The sequence below is a fragment of the Pistacia vera genome, unplaced genomic scaffold (genome assembly GCF_008641045.1).
Source record: "Pistacia vera cultivar Batoury unplaced genomic scaffold, PisVer_v2 Contig512, whole genome shotgun sequence".
NCBI lineage: Eukaryota > Viridiplantae > Streptophyta > Magnoliopsida > Sapindales > Anacardiaceae > Pistacia > Pistacia vera.
This window is the reverse complement of record NW_022196349.1, coordinates 1,229,449-1,247,290: the sequence shown is the minus strand read 5'-3', so window position 1 is coordinate 1,247,290 and position 17,842 is coordinate 1,229,449. Positions and strand designations below refer to the sequence as shown.

Genomic DNA, 17,842 nt, shown 5'->3' with positions numbered 1-17,842 from the left:
TTTACACAAGGCACACTCCAGTAGCTCCGAATTTGGCCAAGGCTGCACTGTTTTAAGCTTTTTCAAATTTATATATTTATTCAATTATAGTCGTTATTAGCGTCGATGTAAGTTGATAATTACAACCGACTCATGTAATATGACCACAATTTTGATTCTTTTAGCAAATTAATTAACTACTACGATGAACTAATTAATTGCTAGGGGTGTCTCATCAACTGTTATTTTTTATATATACTTTTTTAAAACTATCTTTTTACGTAGAAAAAGATTGAAACAAAGGTACCATGAGCAACCATTGAAAAATATAAAGACCAATAAAAATGTATTGATTGGTGTACGGGTGATGTGATATCCCTATAATATCATAAATGTTCTCCTAGCACTACTCTTATGAATATATGCATATATTATTCACACATACTATAATAGTATGATTCTGAAAAAATTATCAGGGATACTTCGAGTGAAAGGTCGATTGCAAGCAGAAATATCTGAATGCAGGTGGTTGCCTGATGAATTTCTGAAGACTGATCTTCATTATTATACAGTATAGTTTCTATAAATTAATACTCGATAAATTAATAACTTCTATTATATAATAATTTCTTACGATCCTAATCTGGATTAGTAGGTTAAATTAATAATTTCGATAAATTAATAAAATAATACTTTTCTAAAATACCTTATATAACTCTATGGTCTCATTCATATCATAAATAAACAATTTGCTAATTGACTATGATATTTTATTAACATATGCCTCTATTGTTGCTTATTTTTTCTTGAAATTTAAATCTTGTTGGATCTCATCTCTAATTTTTCCATTGCATCTTAAATTAATGTAATTATATACAATGAATATTATTATTTAATTAAGTATCTACATTAGAGCTTGCTTAATCCTCAGGGCCCAAATCACCCTATAAGTCTAATAGACCAAAGTAATTGCACAAATATATTATTATTTAATTAAATACCCGTATTGGAGCCTGCTTAATCCTCAAGGCCTGTAATCCAGAAGAAAACACAAATGATGCAAAATTAGTGGAATTGCTCAAGTTGTTTAGCACTTTCTCAGAGCTGAGAAGTTTAGACAGATCGAAGTTGTCAGCCATTGACGTTTGTCAAGGCTCTAATACCATGTGAGATGTGAGAAAGTAGCAGGAAAGAAGAGAGAGAAGAGGAGAAAATATCGGCAAAATTTTCTGATTTTTACTGTATTAGAATTAATTGAAATTAAGATACACTTGTACACCTTTTATAGTAAACTAATACAAAGTGAAGATAGTCGCAAGTAAGCTTAGCTAAGCTATTGAAGTTTTTAAGAGAAAAACAATGACGTTTTGAGCTCTACTGTCCAACGTAACCCAATCAATCATCTTTCCCAAGCCATTTTCAAGCCATTTTCTATTTTGTTCACCAAGGTTGACTTTTGCATTTAAGGACAAAAGTGTAAAAACGAGAAACGATGTCGTTTCTCTCTTTACTTTTCTTTTTACTATTCTTCTCTCTCGTTCACTCATTTCTTCAAATAAAAGTGAGTTAAGTCATTTTTTGTACTGTTAATGATCAAGCAATAACAGAGCATTCTCTGTCAAAATTCTTCAATTTCTTTCTAATTTTCACATGGTATCAGAGCCCTAGACTAACGTTAATGGCCAAATCGTTTGAATCAAATCAATTTGTTGTCAATACGCAGCAAATGTCTCACAGTTCCATTCACAATTTCACCTCAGCTTTTCCTTCGAGTCTTCAAGTCGTAAGCCCCAAATTCACTCGCGACAATTACAGAGATAACTATCGTTTTGGAAGTTTCAAGTACTTTCAGCTGTTGGAGCTCATGAATTAGAAGATCATCTCATATGTCTGATTTCTTGGCCTTCTCCTTTAATCAATGTTGAAAATAAGGTTGTTAGTGGATCAGGAGAAGTTAGTTCGAAAGATACCTTGGTTAAAGAAATGGTAAATCCATATTATGTTGTATGGAAAAGGACTCATAAGTTTTTAGTAACCTGGTTGTTGGCCTCAATATCTGAGTGTATGTTTTCATATGTATCAAAATGTCAATCTTCAACTGCTATTTGGTTAACCCTTGAGAATGAATTCTTAAATGATTCAAAAGCAAGAGCTCTGCATCTGAAAAACTTGCTGCAAAATACACAAAAAGGAAACCTAAGTGTTAGTGAATACATTAAGAAAATGAAAGGGATAGCTGAAAATTTGTCAGCCAGTGGGCAACTAATTCCTAATTAAGATTTGCTTCAATATATTCTTGATGGTCTAGGACCAGAGTTTGATGCTGTTGTATTTAATTTGACATCCAGGATTGAGTCCAATTTTGATTCAGTTACTCTTCAAGAAGGCATTACTTACTTCAAAAGTTTAAGATGAGAATTGAAAAGTTTAATTCTATTGATTTTCAAAGCTCTGTTCATCTTGCTTCCATTAGTAATTCGGGACAACAACTAATCAGTCCAAATATTGCTTATAATCCTGCATTTTCTCCTAACCTAACACTGCAACTACACCAGTTTGTCAAGTGTGTAATAAAATTGGACATACTGCAGTCCAAAGTTATCACAGGTACAACTCTACCTATAATGGTGTGCCACCACTTACAGGAGGTCACATTGAACAACTAGCTGGTCCTATCACTCATTTTCAGCAATCCAGTACACCATATGGCCATCATCCGAATAATCACACTCAACCACATAATATATCCCTTGGTTCTCATGTTGTCAATAATATGCAGCCTCAATTTGTCCACCATTCTTAACAAACACAATACACTGTCTGTACCTCTTATGTACCTGATCAACAGCACATTCGACCACCAGAATTTAGTAACAACTTTTAGCCACAACAAAATTTTGCTCCATCATTAAGAGTAAACTCAATTGGTTCCTCATACTCTATTCCTGTTTCACAAGGCTTCAAAGTTCCCAGTCAACAACCTAGTGGTTCCAGTCAAGCATATATGGTTGCAAATCAGAATCAGACCTTTTCTAGTCCTGCTAACAAAGGAGGCTTCCTGACTATCTCTCCGGCTACTTGCCAAGACCCTGCTTGGTACATGGACTCAGGTGCAACTGACCATGTCACAGCTGACCTAAACCACCTCAACATTAGCCACAACTATGGTGGAGCTAAGCAACTTCAAGTAGGTAGTGGTGAGTTTCTTCATATGTCTCATGTAGGACTTACTCTCTTACCTAGTACTCTTAAATCTAAAGGCCTTTACCTGAAAAATGTGTTGTGTGTGCCTAGAATTATAAAAAACTTACTCAGTATATCTAAATTTAATAAGGATAATAATGTTGTGGTTGAGTTTTCTGCTGATAGCTGTGTGGTAAAGGATAAAATTACAAATACAGGTTATTGTAGGGAGAACTTAAAGCTGGGTTTTACTAATTGAATCTATCCTCTGTCCTACCCTCCAACTCACCAAAAGTTTGCTCACCTTCTGTTTTTCCTTAGTTACCAATGCCTTTGTTTCCAAGACTTATGCTAGTACTACTAAGCCAAATTGTCCAGCATCCAGTTCACTGTTAACTTGTATCACTTTAGACAAGTCCAATAATGCGGCATCTAACTATTTTGGTGATGTTCGTAGTTCTTTTGTTGCAAATAAATCTATATCTGATGTGTCTATTAAATCAGAGGCATCAGCTTGTAATGTCAATACACCTTACTCAAGTACTTGTGCTTCAGATTTTCTTAATAAAAACTTGGATTTTTCTACTTGTTTAAATGACAACTCTTCAATGTTACATCATAACAATACTGATTGCTCACACACATCTGATAATTTTAAACATAGCACTACTGCACATGTGTATAATGGCTTGCATTCCACTTCAGCATTGGCCACTCACACTGATTCTTCTCATGACTCTGCTCTTATGACTTGGCATAATAGACTAGGTCACCCACATGCTGAAATTCTTCAGAAAATTCTCCTACAAATACCCAGCTTATCACTGTCCAGAAATAAATCTTCTATTTCCTTTTGTGATTCTTGTCATTTAGGAAAACTTCATAAAAACCATTTCCCTATCTCACATTGAAGAGCTACAACTCCCGTAGAACTTATTTACAATGATATTGGGGGGCCTGCCCCAGTGTTATCCTTAGAGGGTTTTAGATATTACGTACAATTCATTGATGACTTTAGTAGATTTACCTGGCTCTTTCCATTAAGAACCAAAGCCAAAATAGCTTCTGTTTTCATCAGGTTTCATCACCTAGTAGAAAGACAATTTAATAAAAACTTAAGTATCTCCAATCTGATCAAGGGAGTGAATATAGAGGCCTAATTTCCTACTTAACAATTATTGGAATTCAATTAGACACTATTGTGCTTATGTTCACCAATAAAATGGTAGAAATGAAAGCAAACATAGGCATGTAGTTGAGACGGGCTTGACTTTGTTAGCTCATGAATCCATGCCTATGCATCTTTGGTGGTGTGCATTTGTCATAGCAGTTTTCTTAATAAATAGAATGCCCTCGTCTGTGTTAAACTTTGTTTCACTTTATCAAGTCTTATTTGGTCGAGTCCCTTTTTATTCCTCCTTGAAAATTTTTGGTTGTGCATGTTTTCCTTATTTGCATGACTTTAATCATCACAAATTTAGTTTCCATTCCTCAAAATGTGTTCTTATAGGCTATGGTCTAGTTCACAAGGGCTATAAGTGCTTGTCTTCCAATGGAAAAGTTTTCATTACACCAAATGTCAAATTCAATGAAAATGAGTTCCCTTATATGAGTATCTTTCACCCTTCAGTTTCCTATTCTTCACCTGCCACTGTCATAGAACCAACCTTATCCAATTTTCCTTTTGTCTCTCATTCACATAATTCACAACCTCAAACATCTCGGAATCATATTGTATTAAACCATACTTCTGATCCTACATTCTCCAAACCTCATTCTCAAGCTAAACACATAGATACATCTCCTCACATCAACTCAATTCCAGCTGAAGTCTCTCCTGCAACAACCTGCCCTATAATCAGTCCTTCACCAACTGTTAGCAAGTATAATTCTTCCACAGCATTTGATATTCCTATTTCCTCACCATCCTCATCAAATTTACAACCTACACCTTTAACATATCCATCCTACCACTTTGAAATTGACCTCACGGATGCCCAACCTATTAATTCTTCTTTCTTCCCACATGTTGAAACTCCACCACTCTACCATCTTGAAGTTGATTTATCTTCATCACAGTTTCCTTTTTCCTTATAACCTTCTCCTTTTCCTACAAACACTCACCCTATGGTAACAAGAGCTAAAGCTGCCCAAACCAAAACTGCCCTCCTTACATCCAATGAACCACCTATTCAACCTAAACCTATTTCAGTAAAAGATGCCTTAGTCAGTGATGAATGGAGAGCGGCCATGAAGGCTGAATTTGATTGTAACAACTGCTGATAACTAGTACAATGCATGCATAATAACAATAGAAAATTGGGCCCAAAACTTTCTTTTCATTATAAGCCATATGTCTTTTATACACAAAGAGTATTGTTTACAAAAAGTCATTTTAAAAGACAAAACAGGGGAAACAGTGTAGCTATTGCTCCTCGCTTGCCGACGCCCCTCCGACTGCATCAACACCTAGATCCTGCATCCACAAAGGAAAAATAACGGGGTGAGCACAAAATAATGCTCAGTAAGTAAAACCCTCTATCTGTCTGTCCCCGTATGTATTACTCTTAATTCTTTCCTTATACTATTTCTGTTTCTATTTCTGTTTCTACTAAACGTCATGGCCTCATCTTACCGGAGGTACGGCCGGATGGCGTTCACACAGTACCATCTCACTCTCCATGACTATCGGGTGGAATTCACATAGTACCAACCCATTCTTAGTGACTACCGAGTGGGGATCACGAAGCACCTACTCGGTTTTCGTAACTATCGGGTGGAGACCACCTAGCACCTACCCGTTTCTCATGACTTTTGGGTAACGATCACCAAGCATTAACCCGTCTCTAATCACTGTCGGGTGATGATCACAAAGCATCAACCCACCTCTAATAAACGTCGGATGATGATCACAAAGCATCAACCCTTTCTCTAATGACTAACCGGGTGGGGATCACAAAGCATCCACCCGTTTCTACTACTTATCGGGTGACGATCACAAAGCATCGACCCATCTCTAAGGGCTATTCGGGTGGTGATCACAAAGCATCAACCCGATTCCCATAACTGTCAGGTGATGATCACAAAGCATCGACCCATCTCTAAGGGCTATTCGGGTGGTGATCACAAAGCATCAACCCGATTCCCATAACTGTCGGGTGATGATCACAAAGCATCAACCCATTTCTACTACTCTTCTCATTCACTCTACTCTAGCACTTCTCATTCACTCTACCCTTAGAGTAGTTGCATCCACCAAGTTCTCTACTTATAGAGTAATTACATACACAAAGTTTCCCACTCTTTCTTAGGTCACTTTTCAATGCACAATTAGTGCCTATGGATGGTTCATCTCCACTAATGCACTTATGAAATGCCAATATGGAATGTTGCAAGAATTAAGGTTTACTACTCATACTCAAACCTCTACTAGGCATTTCATCAAACAACTCAAGTGCATCATAAAACTCTATTATAGCAATGATTCTAAATCTTTCTCTAACCATCCAAAATGGGGAGAAACCCCCTCACATAGCCACAAAACCTGCCAAAGAAAGACACTTCCAAAAACGGTTCCACAATACCCCTTCAATTCCATCTCAAACTACCTTTCCAACTCACAACTCATTTCTTATATTTGAAAGGTATAAACAATCACAAGGCATAGAAATCTCTATTTAAGCCTCCATACATGGCATATCACATGTATATCACATACATACATCATTTCTATCAAAACCCTAATCAAGAAAATTCTTAAATCTCAACTTGGGTTGGGATTTACTTACCTTGTTATGGAGAGACTTCACTAACTCTTCCTTTCACTTGGTTTGCTTGACTTTTTCTCTACTCTTAACCAAAAGAACAAAAATCCTCAAACTTCAATATATACTAAAACTCACAAAGTTTCAAAACCAAAGTAAGAATCCTTACCTTAGGAAGCCTTAGGTTGATTTTCTACCCCAAATCACTTCAAAAACCCTTTAAAACTCCTTGATCAAAAGAAAGAGAAGTTGAGAGGAAACAAGAGAGGAGAGTTGCATTTGAGGAGAAGAATGAAGGGTTTGCTAATTCTTAACTCCTTTTAATGAAATTTATACACAAGCATTCCCATTTTGCCCTTACTCTTCTTTGGGAATTCTATCTATATCCTTTGATTCATTACAAACACACCCCCATATCAACATATTCTCCATGAAATTTCCTTACAATTTACTCCCCACTTTTCCTGTTAATTAGGGGTAGAATGGTCAAATTGCCCTTAGGAAAGAAAATATCCAAAACTTAATAAACATTTTGGTCGGCCTGTCGCCGTGGTGAAGAAGCTTCTGTCGCCGTGGCGAAACTGTCCAGAGAGTTTCCCTGTGGTTTCAACACCTCTTCGCCGCGACGAAGATTCTTCTTCGCCCCGGTGAAGCTTGGCACACTGAACTTCTTCTATTTTCAACAAATTACAGGGCAAGAATTCAACACAACACTCAATCAAAAAATGTTACCAAGAAACCAACTCAATAAGAGCAAAAGAAGAAACAACAACTACGTACCTCAAGTAGGGCGTTACATTGATGCCCTTGAAAAGAACCAACTTGGACACTTGTTCTAGCCACTACCGATATGAACATAGTGAAGAATAAATGGGTATTTAAAAGGAAATTCAATGTAGATGGCTCCCTTTAGAAGTATAAAGCCAGGCTTGTAGCCAAAGGATTCCAACAAACCCCTAGCCTAGACTACTTTGACACATTTAGCCCTGTGATGAAGCCATCCACCATCAGAATTATCATCACACTTGTTGTTTCTAATGGGTGGGAAATACAACAAATTGACATCAATAATGCCTTCTTAAATGGCACCCCTAGTGAAGTTGTTTTCATAAAGAAACCAGAGGGTTTTGTTGACTAACATCTTCCTCATTTTGTATGCAAATTAAATAAAGCTCTTTATGGTCTCAAACAAGCTCCTAGGGCTTGGTTTGACAAGTTGAAAGAAGCTCTTTTAAGTAGAGGTTTTCAAAATTCCATTTCAGACACTAGTTTGTTCACTTTGCATCATGATGGCCATATGATGTATCTCCTTATATACGTAATGACATATTGATTACTGGCAGTCACACTCAGTTTATACATCAGTTGATTCAGGATTTGAACAGCCAATTTTCTCTAAAAGCTCTCGGTAAAGTTGAATATTTTCTTGGTATTGAAGTTTCTAGAACAACTCAAGGTTTACACCTTAAGCAAACCAAATATATCTCAGATTTACTGGCTAAAACAAAGATGTCTGAAGCTCATCTATGTACTTCACCAATGGTCGTTGGCACCAAGCTAAGCTCTAAGGATAGTGAGGTTTTTAAAGACCCCACTCTTTATAGAAGTACCATTGGTGCATTGCAATATTTAACACTCACTAGGCCTGACATAAGCTTCACTATTTACAAGCTCAGTCAGTTCCTTCAAGTTCCTACTGACCTTTAATGGCAAGCTTGTAAACGGGTACTTCATTACCTCAAGGGCACTCAAGATCATGGTTTACTCTTCAAGCCAGTAGCCTCCCTAAGTGTTGAATGTTATATTGATGCCAATTGGGGTAATCTACAAGTGGATATTGTGTATATTGGGGCCAAATCTCATTCAATGGAGCTCTAGAAAACAAAAGGTTGTGGCTTTATCATCTATAGAGGCCGAATACTGGGCTTTGGCTCAAACTGCAACTGAAATTGATTGGCTTCAAAGCATGTTTTTGGGACTAAAATTATCTTTTCATGATTCCCCTGTTATATGGTGTGATAATCTTAGTGCAGGGGCCTTGGCTGCAAACCCGATCTTCCATGCACGAACCAAAAACATTGCGCTGGATGCTCATTATGTTCAATACCAGGTTATTGTTAAAAAGTTAGTTGCGCAATATGTTCCTTCTCAATTACATATTGTCGATATAAGTTAAATGTGGTTCATGTTAATAGCATGCAGTAGCACTCAATAAGTTGAATGTTGGATGAGATTGAATGATTACTCTTTCCTCTTACTGAGTAAAGATGATTAGCTAAGTTGCAAGATAAATGCAGCAGTTGATTGTTGCAGCAATTGATTGTTTTTAAGCAGTAGTTGATTATTATTTTTAAGCAGCAACAGTTGATTATTTTTTTAAGCAGTGTCAATTTTTCATTAGTCATTGCTTTTAGTCCAAAAAAAAGGGGTAATCTCTTGATCAGCTTGTGAAGATTGTGAATCAGAGAAAGATTATTTCAGTTATAGTGCAGTAGATTAGCAGAATGAACTTCTTATAGCAACAACTAAAAAGCAGCAGTTAAAAAGCAGCAGATTTGTTTTAGTTAAAATGTAGCAAATTAGCAAAATGGACTTCCTGTAGGAGCATTAGTTTTTATTTTTTTATTTTTTAGTTAAAATGTAGTAGACTTTTCATTTTCTTTGTGAGGGAATGTTGTTATGTATTGCAACAACATGAGAAGTTAAAATCAGAGTAATTTGGCTTGAGTGAGCATGTTGACCAAGGTTGATGTAGCTGGAAATGGCGTGAGAAGTTGGATTCATAGTAGTTTGGTTTGAGGGAGCATATTGACCAAGGTTGACTTTTACATTTAAGGACAAAAGTGTAAAAAGGAGAAACGATGTCGTTTCTCTCTTTACTTTTCTTTTTACTATTCTTCTCTCTTGTTCACTCACTTCTTCATATAAAAGTGAGTTAAGTCATTTTTGTACTTTTAATGATTAAGCAATAATAGAGCATTCTCTCTCAAAATTCTTCCATTTCTTTCTAATTTTCACATGTTTGACTCCCGAACCATCTTTGGTTCAACAACCATAGCCGATCATCTTTCAAGTCATAGAACATCTCGCTCTACCCTTTTGGGTCAACTGGCTCCACCCCAAGTCTAGGCGTTTGATCCTTTGACCGCATATTCATAGTTTGTTTCCAATCCACAACATAAGCCAAAACCCCTCTTCAAAACTTGCTCTTGAACTCTAACCATGCTTAGTTTAAACTCTGACCGTTTTCAGCGACCGATCGTATGACCTCACCACTCACACACCACCGCAACTACCCAGCCCCCCATCTCACCCCAATCCAACCATCATCACTCACTGTTGGTACCCCACCATTCATTATGTACTTGCCATTTGCTATGTTTTTGGGTTTTTTCTTTTGATTTCATTAATTAATTTTTTGGTTGTGAGAAAGTTTGATTGTTTGGTTGAAGGTGAAGAATCCTACCAATTTGGGTAAAAAATCTAGCAGGGATCCATGAAAAATGGGCAGCACCGACGCTGATAATGGTGGTAAGTTGAAAGAGGGTGCTTTTGAGAGAAATTTGAGATGTTATTTTGAAATTTATATTCATTTCAGATTTAATATAGTGCAAATGACTACTTTACTCTTTTTAATTGTTACATTAAACAATTTTCTATTAATTTAAGGGTTTATAAAACTAGTGGTGAGAATTTGCCATTTCACTAAACTTTGGGTAGAAACATGTCATTTACTCATAAATTAAAGATAAAGTGTATGCAAGGTGATTCTCTTTTGTTAACTTTAGTTAATTAATAAATTAAAGTTAAGTTTGATTTTGAGGCAAAACCTTAAGAATAAATTATTTAAGTGAATTTTGAAAGAAAAAGATGAAGATTGAAACAGCAATTAAGCATGCAAATTAATAAAACTCCCTGCTATTCTCATGTCCTTTTCACATGAACCTTTTATAGTATAACAAAATTGTCCATCCGATAATCAAAAAAGAAGCTTATAGTGAAACAAAAAAATATTCTCTAAAGATTGGTCATTGTAATAATGTATTGAATTACTATACTAGTTGGAGAAATTTACTGAAACAAGAATCACTACTGTTACACATTATGAGAAAAATGAATTTAAGATTATTGATACTTTAAATGTTAGACATGTGTATTGAAAGCAAGAATCGGGAGAATTTATCTTATTCCTTGAACAATAATTTATTGGCTTATAAATAGCCTTACAAAGATAACTAAAATAGAACTGAATGCAACCCACATTTAACCATCCTAAAAACGTGGTCAATGACTAAAGAATAAATCAAACCAAATAACACATCCCTTATCAATAGGGAATACAAACAAATTAGTAACAAACTACTTAAAACAAATCAAAACACTAACAACTTTAACATCCTCCCTTAAACTGAATGCTTTTAGTAATCAGAAAAGCATTCAGCTTACCTTTGGATTCAAACAAACACCCAACAAATCACATATTTTCAAGAACGCATCAAACTTTAAAGGTTTGGTCATTATATCTGCAACTTGCTCCTGTGTATGACAATGAACTATCTTTACAATTCCATCTTTGGTGAGTTCTCAAAGGAAATGAAAATGAACATCAATATGTTTGCAACAACCATGGATCACTAGATTCTTAGAAAGCTTGATTGCTGAATTGTTATCACAACAAACTATTGTGGAATTATGTTAAGCATGGTTGAGACCTTCTAATATCCTTCTTAGCCATATTGCTTGACAAGCACCCGAAGTTGCAGCAATGAATTCAACTTCAGTAATGACAAGGTGACTACAGGTTGTTTCTTCAAGGATAAGACACTGCTCTTGAGATCAACATAAACACATTACCTGAAGTGTTTTTCCTAGTGACTAAATCCCCAGCATAATCACTATCTGAGTAGGGAATTAGTTCCTCACTTCCTTTTTTTCTTGTAAAACACCAAAATCAATGGTACCTTTCAAGTACCTTAGTATCCTCTTTGCAACTTGAAAATGAAGTTTTGTAGGGCAATCCATGAATCTATTGATCAGACTCACCAAAAACAGAACATCTGGTCGAGTGATAGTCAAATACATAAGACTTCTCACAATCTGCTTATAGAAAGTATTGTCTATCCTCACTCCATCTACATTTTTTGTAAGCTTGAATCCAAGAACCATAGGGTTGTGAATTGGATTGGCCTTGTCCATGCTGAACCTCTCCAATACCTCCTTTGCATATTTCTTTTGACTAATAAAGATGCCATCTAATCTTTGCATCACCTCGATGCCAAGAAAGTATCTCATTCTTCCAAGATTAGTCATATCAAACTCAAACATCATGGATTTCTTAAACTTAGCAAACATAAGCTCATCATTTCTTGTAAATATAATATCATCTACATAGAGACACATAATCGAGATCTTACCTTTTTTTCCAATCTTGATGAACAAAGTATGTTCATATTGGCATTTTTCAAATCCTTGTTTCATAAAATAGTATTTTATACGACTATACCAAGCTTGCAGAGCTTGTTTAAGTCCATAGAAAGCCTTTTTCAATCTATACACCTTCTTCTCATTGCCTTTCTGTTCATAGCCAGAAGATTGTTTGACAAAGACTTCTTCACTTAATTCACCATGCAAGAAGGCCGACTTTACGTCTAACTAATAGACTGTCCACTCCTTTAAAGTTGTAAGAGAAATCACCACTCGAATTGTATCTAATCGAGCTACAAGTGCAAAGACCTTGGCATAATCCACCCCGTGTTTTTTAGTGTACCCTTTTGCTACCAATTGGGTGTTGTACTTATCCATTTCTCGATTCTAATTGAGCTTTGTCTTGTAAACCTATTTTACCCCAACTTTTTTTGCTATAGTAGGTGAATCTGTCAACTCCCATGTATCATTCCTCTCTATGGCTTCTATCTCTACATCCATTGCTCTTCTCTATTTCGTACTTTTCACAACATCGCCAAATGAGATTGGATCATTGCCTACAAACAAAGCTTGGAATGTAGTTTCTTCTTCCTTAGAGAAACCTTTGCCACTTCATAATCTCTCATCTAAGTTGGTGGCCTTCTACGCTTCCTTCATTGGGATTAAGTGGATTTTCTTCATTTGACTCATCTGAATCATTACCCTCCATATGTTCTATTACATTGTCATGGTGATCAACTTCAATGTTTCCTTGGTTTCCTTCATTGTTATCAGTTGGAACCGTTTCTTTGTTATTTTCTCCCCAGTCCAGATTAGCTATAATGGCTTCTTCATGATTTTTGTTCCAATCCCAACTGTTTTCTTCTTCAAACTTCACATCTTTGCTTACCATTATCTTCTGAGAGACTGGATCATATAATCTATATGTCTTCAGCTCCTCACTAACTTTGAGTAGAACACATCCCACACTCTTGTCATCAAGCTGAGCCTTTTTACTGTTAGGAATATCAACATGTGATATGCAACCAAACAACCTGAAGTGATCAATTGATGGTTTAGATCTACTTCAAGCTTCTTCTAGAGTCATGCTTTTTACTACCAAAGTTAGACTTCTATTTAGAACATAGATAGCCCAATTGACTGCTTCAAGCCAGAAAGTTTTAGGAATCTTTCTTCCTAAAAGCATGCTTCGAACCATACTCATAATAGTGTGGTTCTTTCTCTTGTAATATCATTCTATTGTGGAGTATATGCAGTTGTCAGTTGTCTACATATGCCATTTTCCTTGCAAAAATCAGTGAACTCTTGTGATGTGAATTTACCTCCATGATTAGTGTAAAGGCATCTTATATATGAACTAGTTTCTTTCTCGACATGACTCTTATAATTCTTGAAAGTGATGAAAGCTTCTGACTTCTCTACTAAGAAATAAACCCATGTTTTGCAGCTAAAACCATCAATGAAAGTGATCAAGTACCTTTTTCTTGCTATTTGAGGTGGGGTTGATTGGTCCATATATGTCAGCATGCACTAGCTCAAGAATTTGAGAAGCCTTCCATGTGCTCTCTTTTGGAAATGGATCTCTTCGTTGTTTTCCTACCAAACTGTCTTCACACACCTTTGAAAGAGATTGAAATTATGGCAATCCATTCACTATTCTTTTTTGCTAAAGAGATTTCAAGCCATTGAAGCTTAAATGTCCATATCTAAAGTGCCAAAGCTGAGTTTGATCCTCTGTAAAAGAAGAAAATCATATTTCTTCTTTTAGTTGTTTCTGAGTAGGCAAGATGAAAATTCTGTTTGAGGACATTGCAATCACCATGATTAATCCTCTCTCAAGATGATAAATCTTACATTTCTGACGTTGTATGAGAATTGTAAGGCCTTTCTCTTGTAGTTTTCCCAACTGAGCAAATTATTCTTCAATCCCAGGACATAAAACACCCCAGTGATGACCTACACAATTCCATTCACCAACATTGGTATATTTCCTTTTCCTATCACAACCATGCTTGAATTGTCTCCCAACTTTACAAAAGTGTTGAAACTTTCATCAAGTCTGGAGAAAAGCTCCTTTTTGCCACACATATGGTTGCTACAACCTAAGTCAAGAAACCATAGCTTCCATGACAACCACATATGCCATTAAAAACATTTCTTCACTAGTTTCTGCATAGTGTGTCTTTGTCTCTGTCTTCTTGTTTGGACATTCATACTAAAAATGTCCAAGCTTATGGCAATTGTAGCACTCAATAATAGATTTGTCAAACTTTGTCTACCTCTACCTCATCCTCTTCCTCTAAAGTCACAACGATCTTGTCCTCTTTCTCTTGATTGATCTTCATATGTTACCTTCAATGCTTGTTCTTCCAAAACATGGCCATTCATGCATTGTTCATGCACTAGAAGACTGCTTTGTAGCACATCAGTGGATAAGGTGTCTAGATCATTAGACTTCTCAATAGAGCACACAACATAGTTGAATTTAGGAGTCATAAATCTCAAAACCTTTTCAATGACCTTAGCATCCTCTATCTTCTCACTGTGCACCCTCATCTTGTTGACTATAGTAAGGGTTCAAGCAAAGTACTCATTCAAAAATTCCCCTACCTTCATTTTGAGCATCTCAAATTCCTTTTGAAGAGCTTGACGTTGTGCACGTAGCACCCATGTCATCCCCTGGTACTTCTACTTCAAGGAGTCCCAAATGCTCTTTGTTTATCCTTGTTCAGAATGGTCTTCGGGACTGATCGATCAATGGCCTAGAAGAGATAATTATACTCTTCAAATCCTTTAGTTTTGCATCATTAATCACCTTCTTTTGTCCTTCAGTGAGTTCTACCCTTACTTCTGCTATAGGGATCCCTTTTTCTATCAAGCTCTAATAATCCTTCAAGCGTAGAAAATTCTCCATGAGCATACACTAGTGATCATAGTGTCCATCAAGCTTTGGAATTGCTAGTTGCACAAAGCTACTTTCAGTTGCCATCCTTACTACTACACGTTTAGAAGATTGCTACTTCTCAAGTTTTGATCAGACCCAGTGATGGAGCTCTAATACCAAATGTTGAGAGACCGGTGTATTGAAAGCAAGAATTGGGAGAATTTATCTTATTCCTTGAACAAAAACTTATTGGCTTATAAATAGCCTTACAAAGATAACTAAAACAGAATTGAATGAAACCCAAATTTAACACTCCTAAAAACGTGGTCAATGACTAAAGAATAAGATCAAACCAAATAACACATCCCTTATCAATAGGGAATACAAAAATTCAGTAACAAACCACTTAAAACAAATCAAAACGTTAACAACTTTTACATTATAATCCAATTAATGTAATACCCAAGATGTCAAAGGTATATTCCTAACTCAAAATAGTCCTTTAGATGTTGATTTTATGTTAAAAAAGCATAAAATCTAACTAAGGGTATTTAGTTAATTCATTTGGAACGGTATGAATCAATTATCCATAGAAGGGCATTAGGGGCGAAATGGTTATTTTGCCTATAGATAAGCATTGAAAAAGTCAAGGATGAGTAGCTTAATTGCATTTAATGGCATTAATTAAGTAATAATTATGTCTAGTGTGAAATGACCAAAATGCCCTTCTATGAAGAATTAAGGACTTATGAGTTATACAATTAAAATAATTAGGCCAATAGCATAATTTTGGAAAATAAACGAAATATTTTCCTATACATGAGATGAAATTCGTTCAAGCCAAGGGAGAGAGCATTTCTTCAACATTTCTTCCATTTTCTCTCAAATCTTCCATGAAACAACCTTTATTTCTCTAAGTTTTAAAGGAGTTTTGCTTAATTTTTCAAGGAGAACAAGATAGAAGCCTTGGATCTTCAATTGGAAGGGTTTAAGGTAAGGATTAAAAACTTTAGTTTTGATGTGATTTGAAGATTTGAAGTAGATGTTAAGGTATAATGTTATATATGTAGGATTAAGGTGTAAAAGCAGACAAAGGCAAAGTCTTCCAGCTGGCCTGATGGTACTCACCTCTCTTATCACAAGTAATTAGCCTGCAGGTCTTGTGTTCGAGAGGTGGGGGAGGCGAAAGAAACCCACTTGCAGGGGTGGGGATATTCCTATGAGTGGGCCGCATGGGAAAGCCCCTTGCCCAACGGCCCAAGGGCGGGGTAGTTGAGGGATAGCCCATGGTCTCACAATAAAAGGCGTCTTTTTTATTGTGAGACCATGGGCTATCCCTCAACTACCTCGCCCGACGGCTCAAGGGCGGGGTAGTTGAGGGATAGCCCATGGTCTCACAATAAAAGGCGCATGGTCTCACAATAAAAGGCGCCCTTTTATTGTGAGACCATGGGCTATCCCTCAACTACCCCGCCCTTGGGCCATCGGGCAAGGGGCTTTCCCATACGACCCACTCATAGGAATATCCCCACCCCTGCAAGTGGGTTTCTTTCACCTTCCCCACCTCTCGAACACAAGACCTGCAGGCTAAGTACTTGTGACAAGAGAGGTGAGTACCATAGGCCTCACTCACTTGGATATCCCCACCCCTGCAAGTGGGTTTCTTTCACCTTCCCCACCTCTCGAACACAAGACCTGCAGGCTAAGTACTTGTGACAAGAGAGGTGAGTAGTTGGAGGAATTCTTTAAAAAGGTAAGGAAGAACCTCCCATGACTTTAGGGTTTATGCTAGGGTTTGTAGATTTTTTATGAAACCTTAAATTAAGGCTTTAAGGCATAGAATTGGTTGATGGCAAGTGTGGTTGAACTCATTTATTCTACTTATTGCCTTGAATTCATTATACATGAAGTTATTGCTATTTATGTTTTATAAGTTGTTATGTTTGATTGAAGAACATGAAGTATGGATGCTGATTGTGGCAAAACTTGTAGCATTGGAGGCCACATGGTGTTGAATGGTTGCTATTAGAAGTGTTGAGGTATTGTTTGCATTAGCTTACAATGTTATAACAATAATGGATGATTATGGGAATGAGATTTTACACTTCCTTTAAGATGTTAAAGACTATTAAAGGGTTTAACATCTTAAAGGGAGGTTTATTTGATCCATAAGTTGACCTATTGTTAATTGTCAATAGGAATTGATGTGGCATAGTTAATATGAAAAATTCGGATTTAGTAAGCTTAGAGGTTATGTTAAACATGCTTCAGTATTTCGACCATAACTTGAGTTATAAAAATCAAAATGAGATGATTCTTGAAGCATTAGAAAGTTAAGACACAGACCTATAATTTTATGTCTATGCCAAGAGCCAATTCATTTGAGAAATGGATGGAAAATGGCCTGAAGTATAAACTGGTGATTAAACTTTAAGATTTAGCATGATCAATTCTTATGATTATTAATTTATTATTGTAATTATGTCATGTACTAAGGTTTACCCATTAGTTAGATTATCTTTGAAAGATACACATGGTCATGATGTCAATGCATGATTAATGTTATCAAATGGCATGAAGATGCAATATAATACATATTTTAAGATGA

At 36.1% G+C, this 17,842-nt stretch overlaps 1 protein-coding gene across 1 annotated transcript; it reads right to left on the bottom strand.

Annotated features, from left to right (window-relative positions):
* Window positions 1-11,837: 11,837 nt before the first annotated feature.
* LOC116106349 (uncharacterized mitochondrial protein AtMg00810-like) lies at window positions 11,838-12,326 on the bottom strand. Its single transcript, XM_031392702.1, has one exon. The coding sequence runs from the start codon at window positions 12,324-12,326 to the stop codon at window positions 11,838-11,840; it is 489 nt and encodes a 162-aa protein (XP_031248562.1).
* Between the last annotated feature and the right edge of the window lie 5,516 nt (window positions 12,327-17,842).

Bases quoted from the DNA above. Each gene is read 5' to 3' on its own strand.
- LOC116106349 (XM_031392702.1), bottom strand. From the start codon at position 12,326: ATGTGTCTCTATGTAGATGATATTATATTTACAAGAAATGATGAGCTT.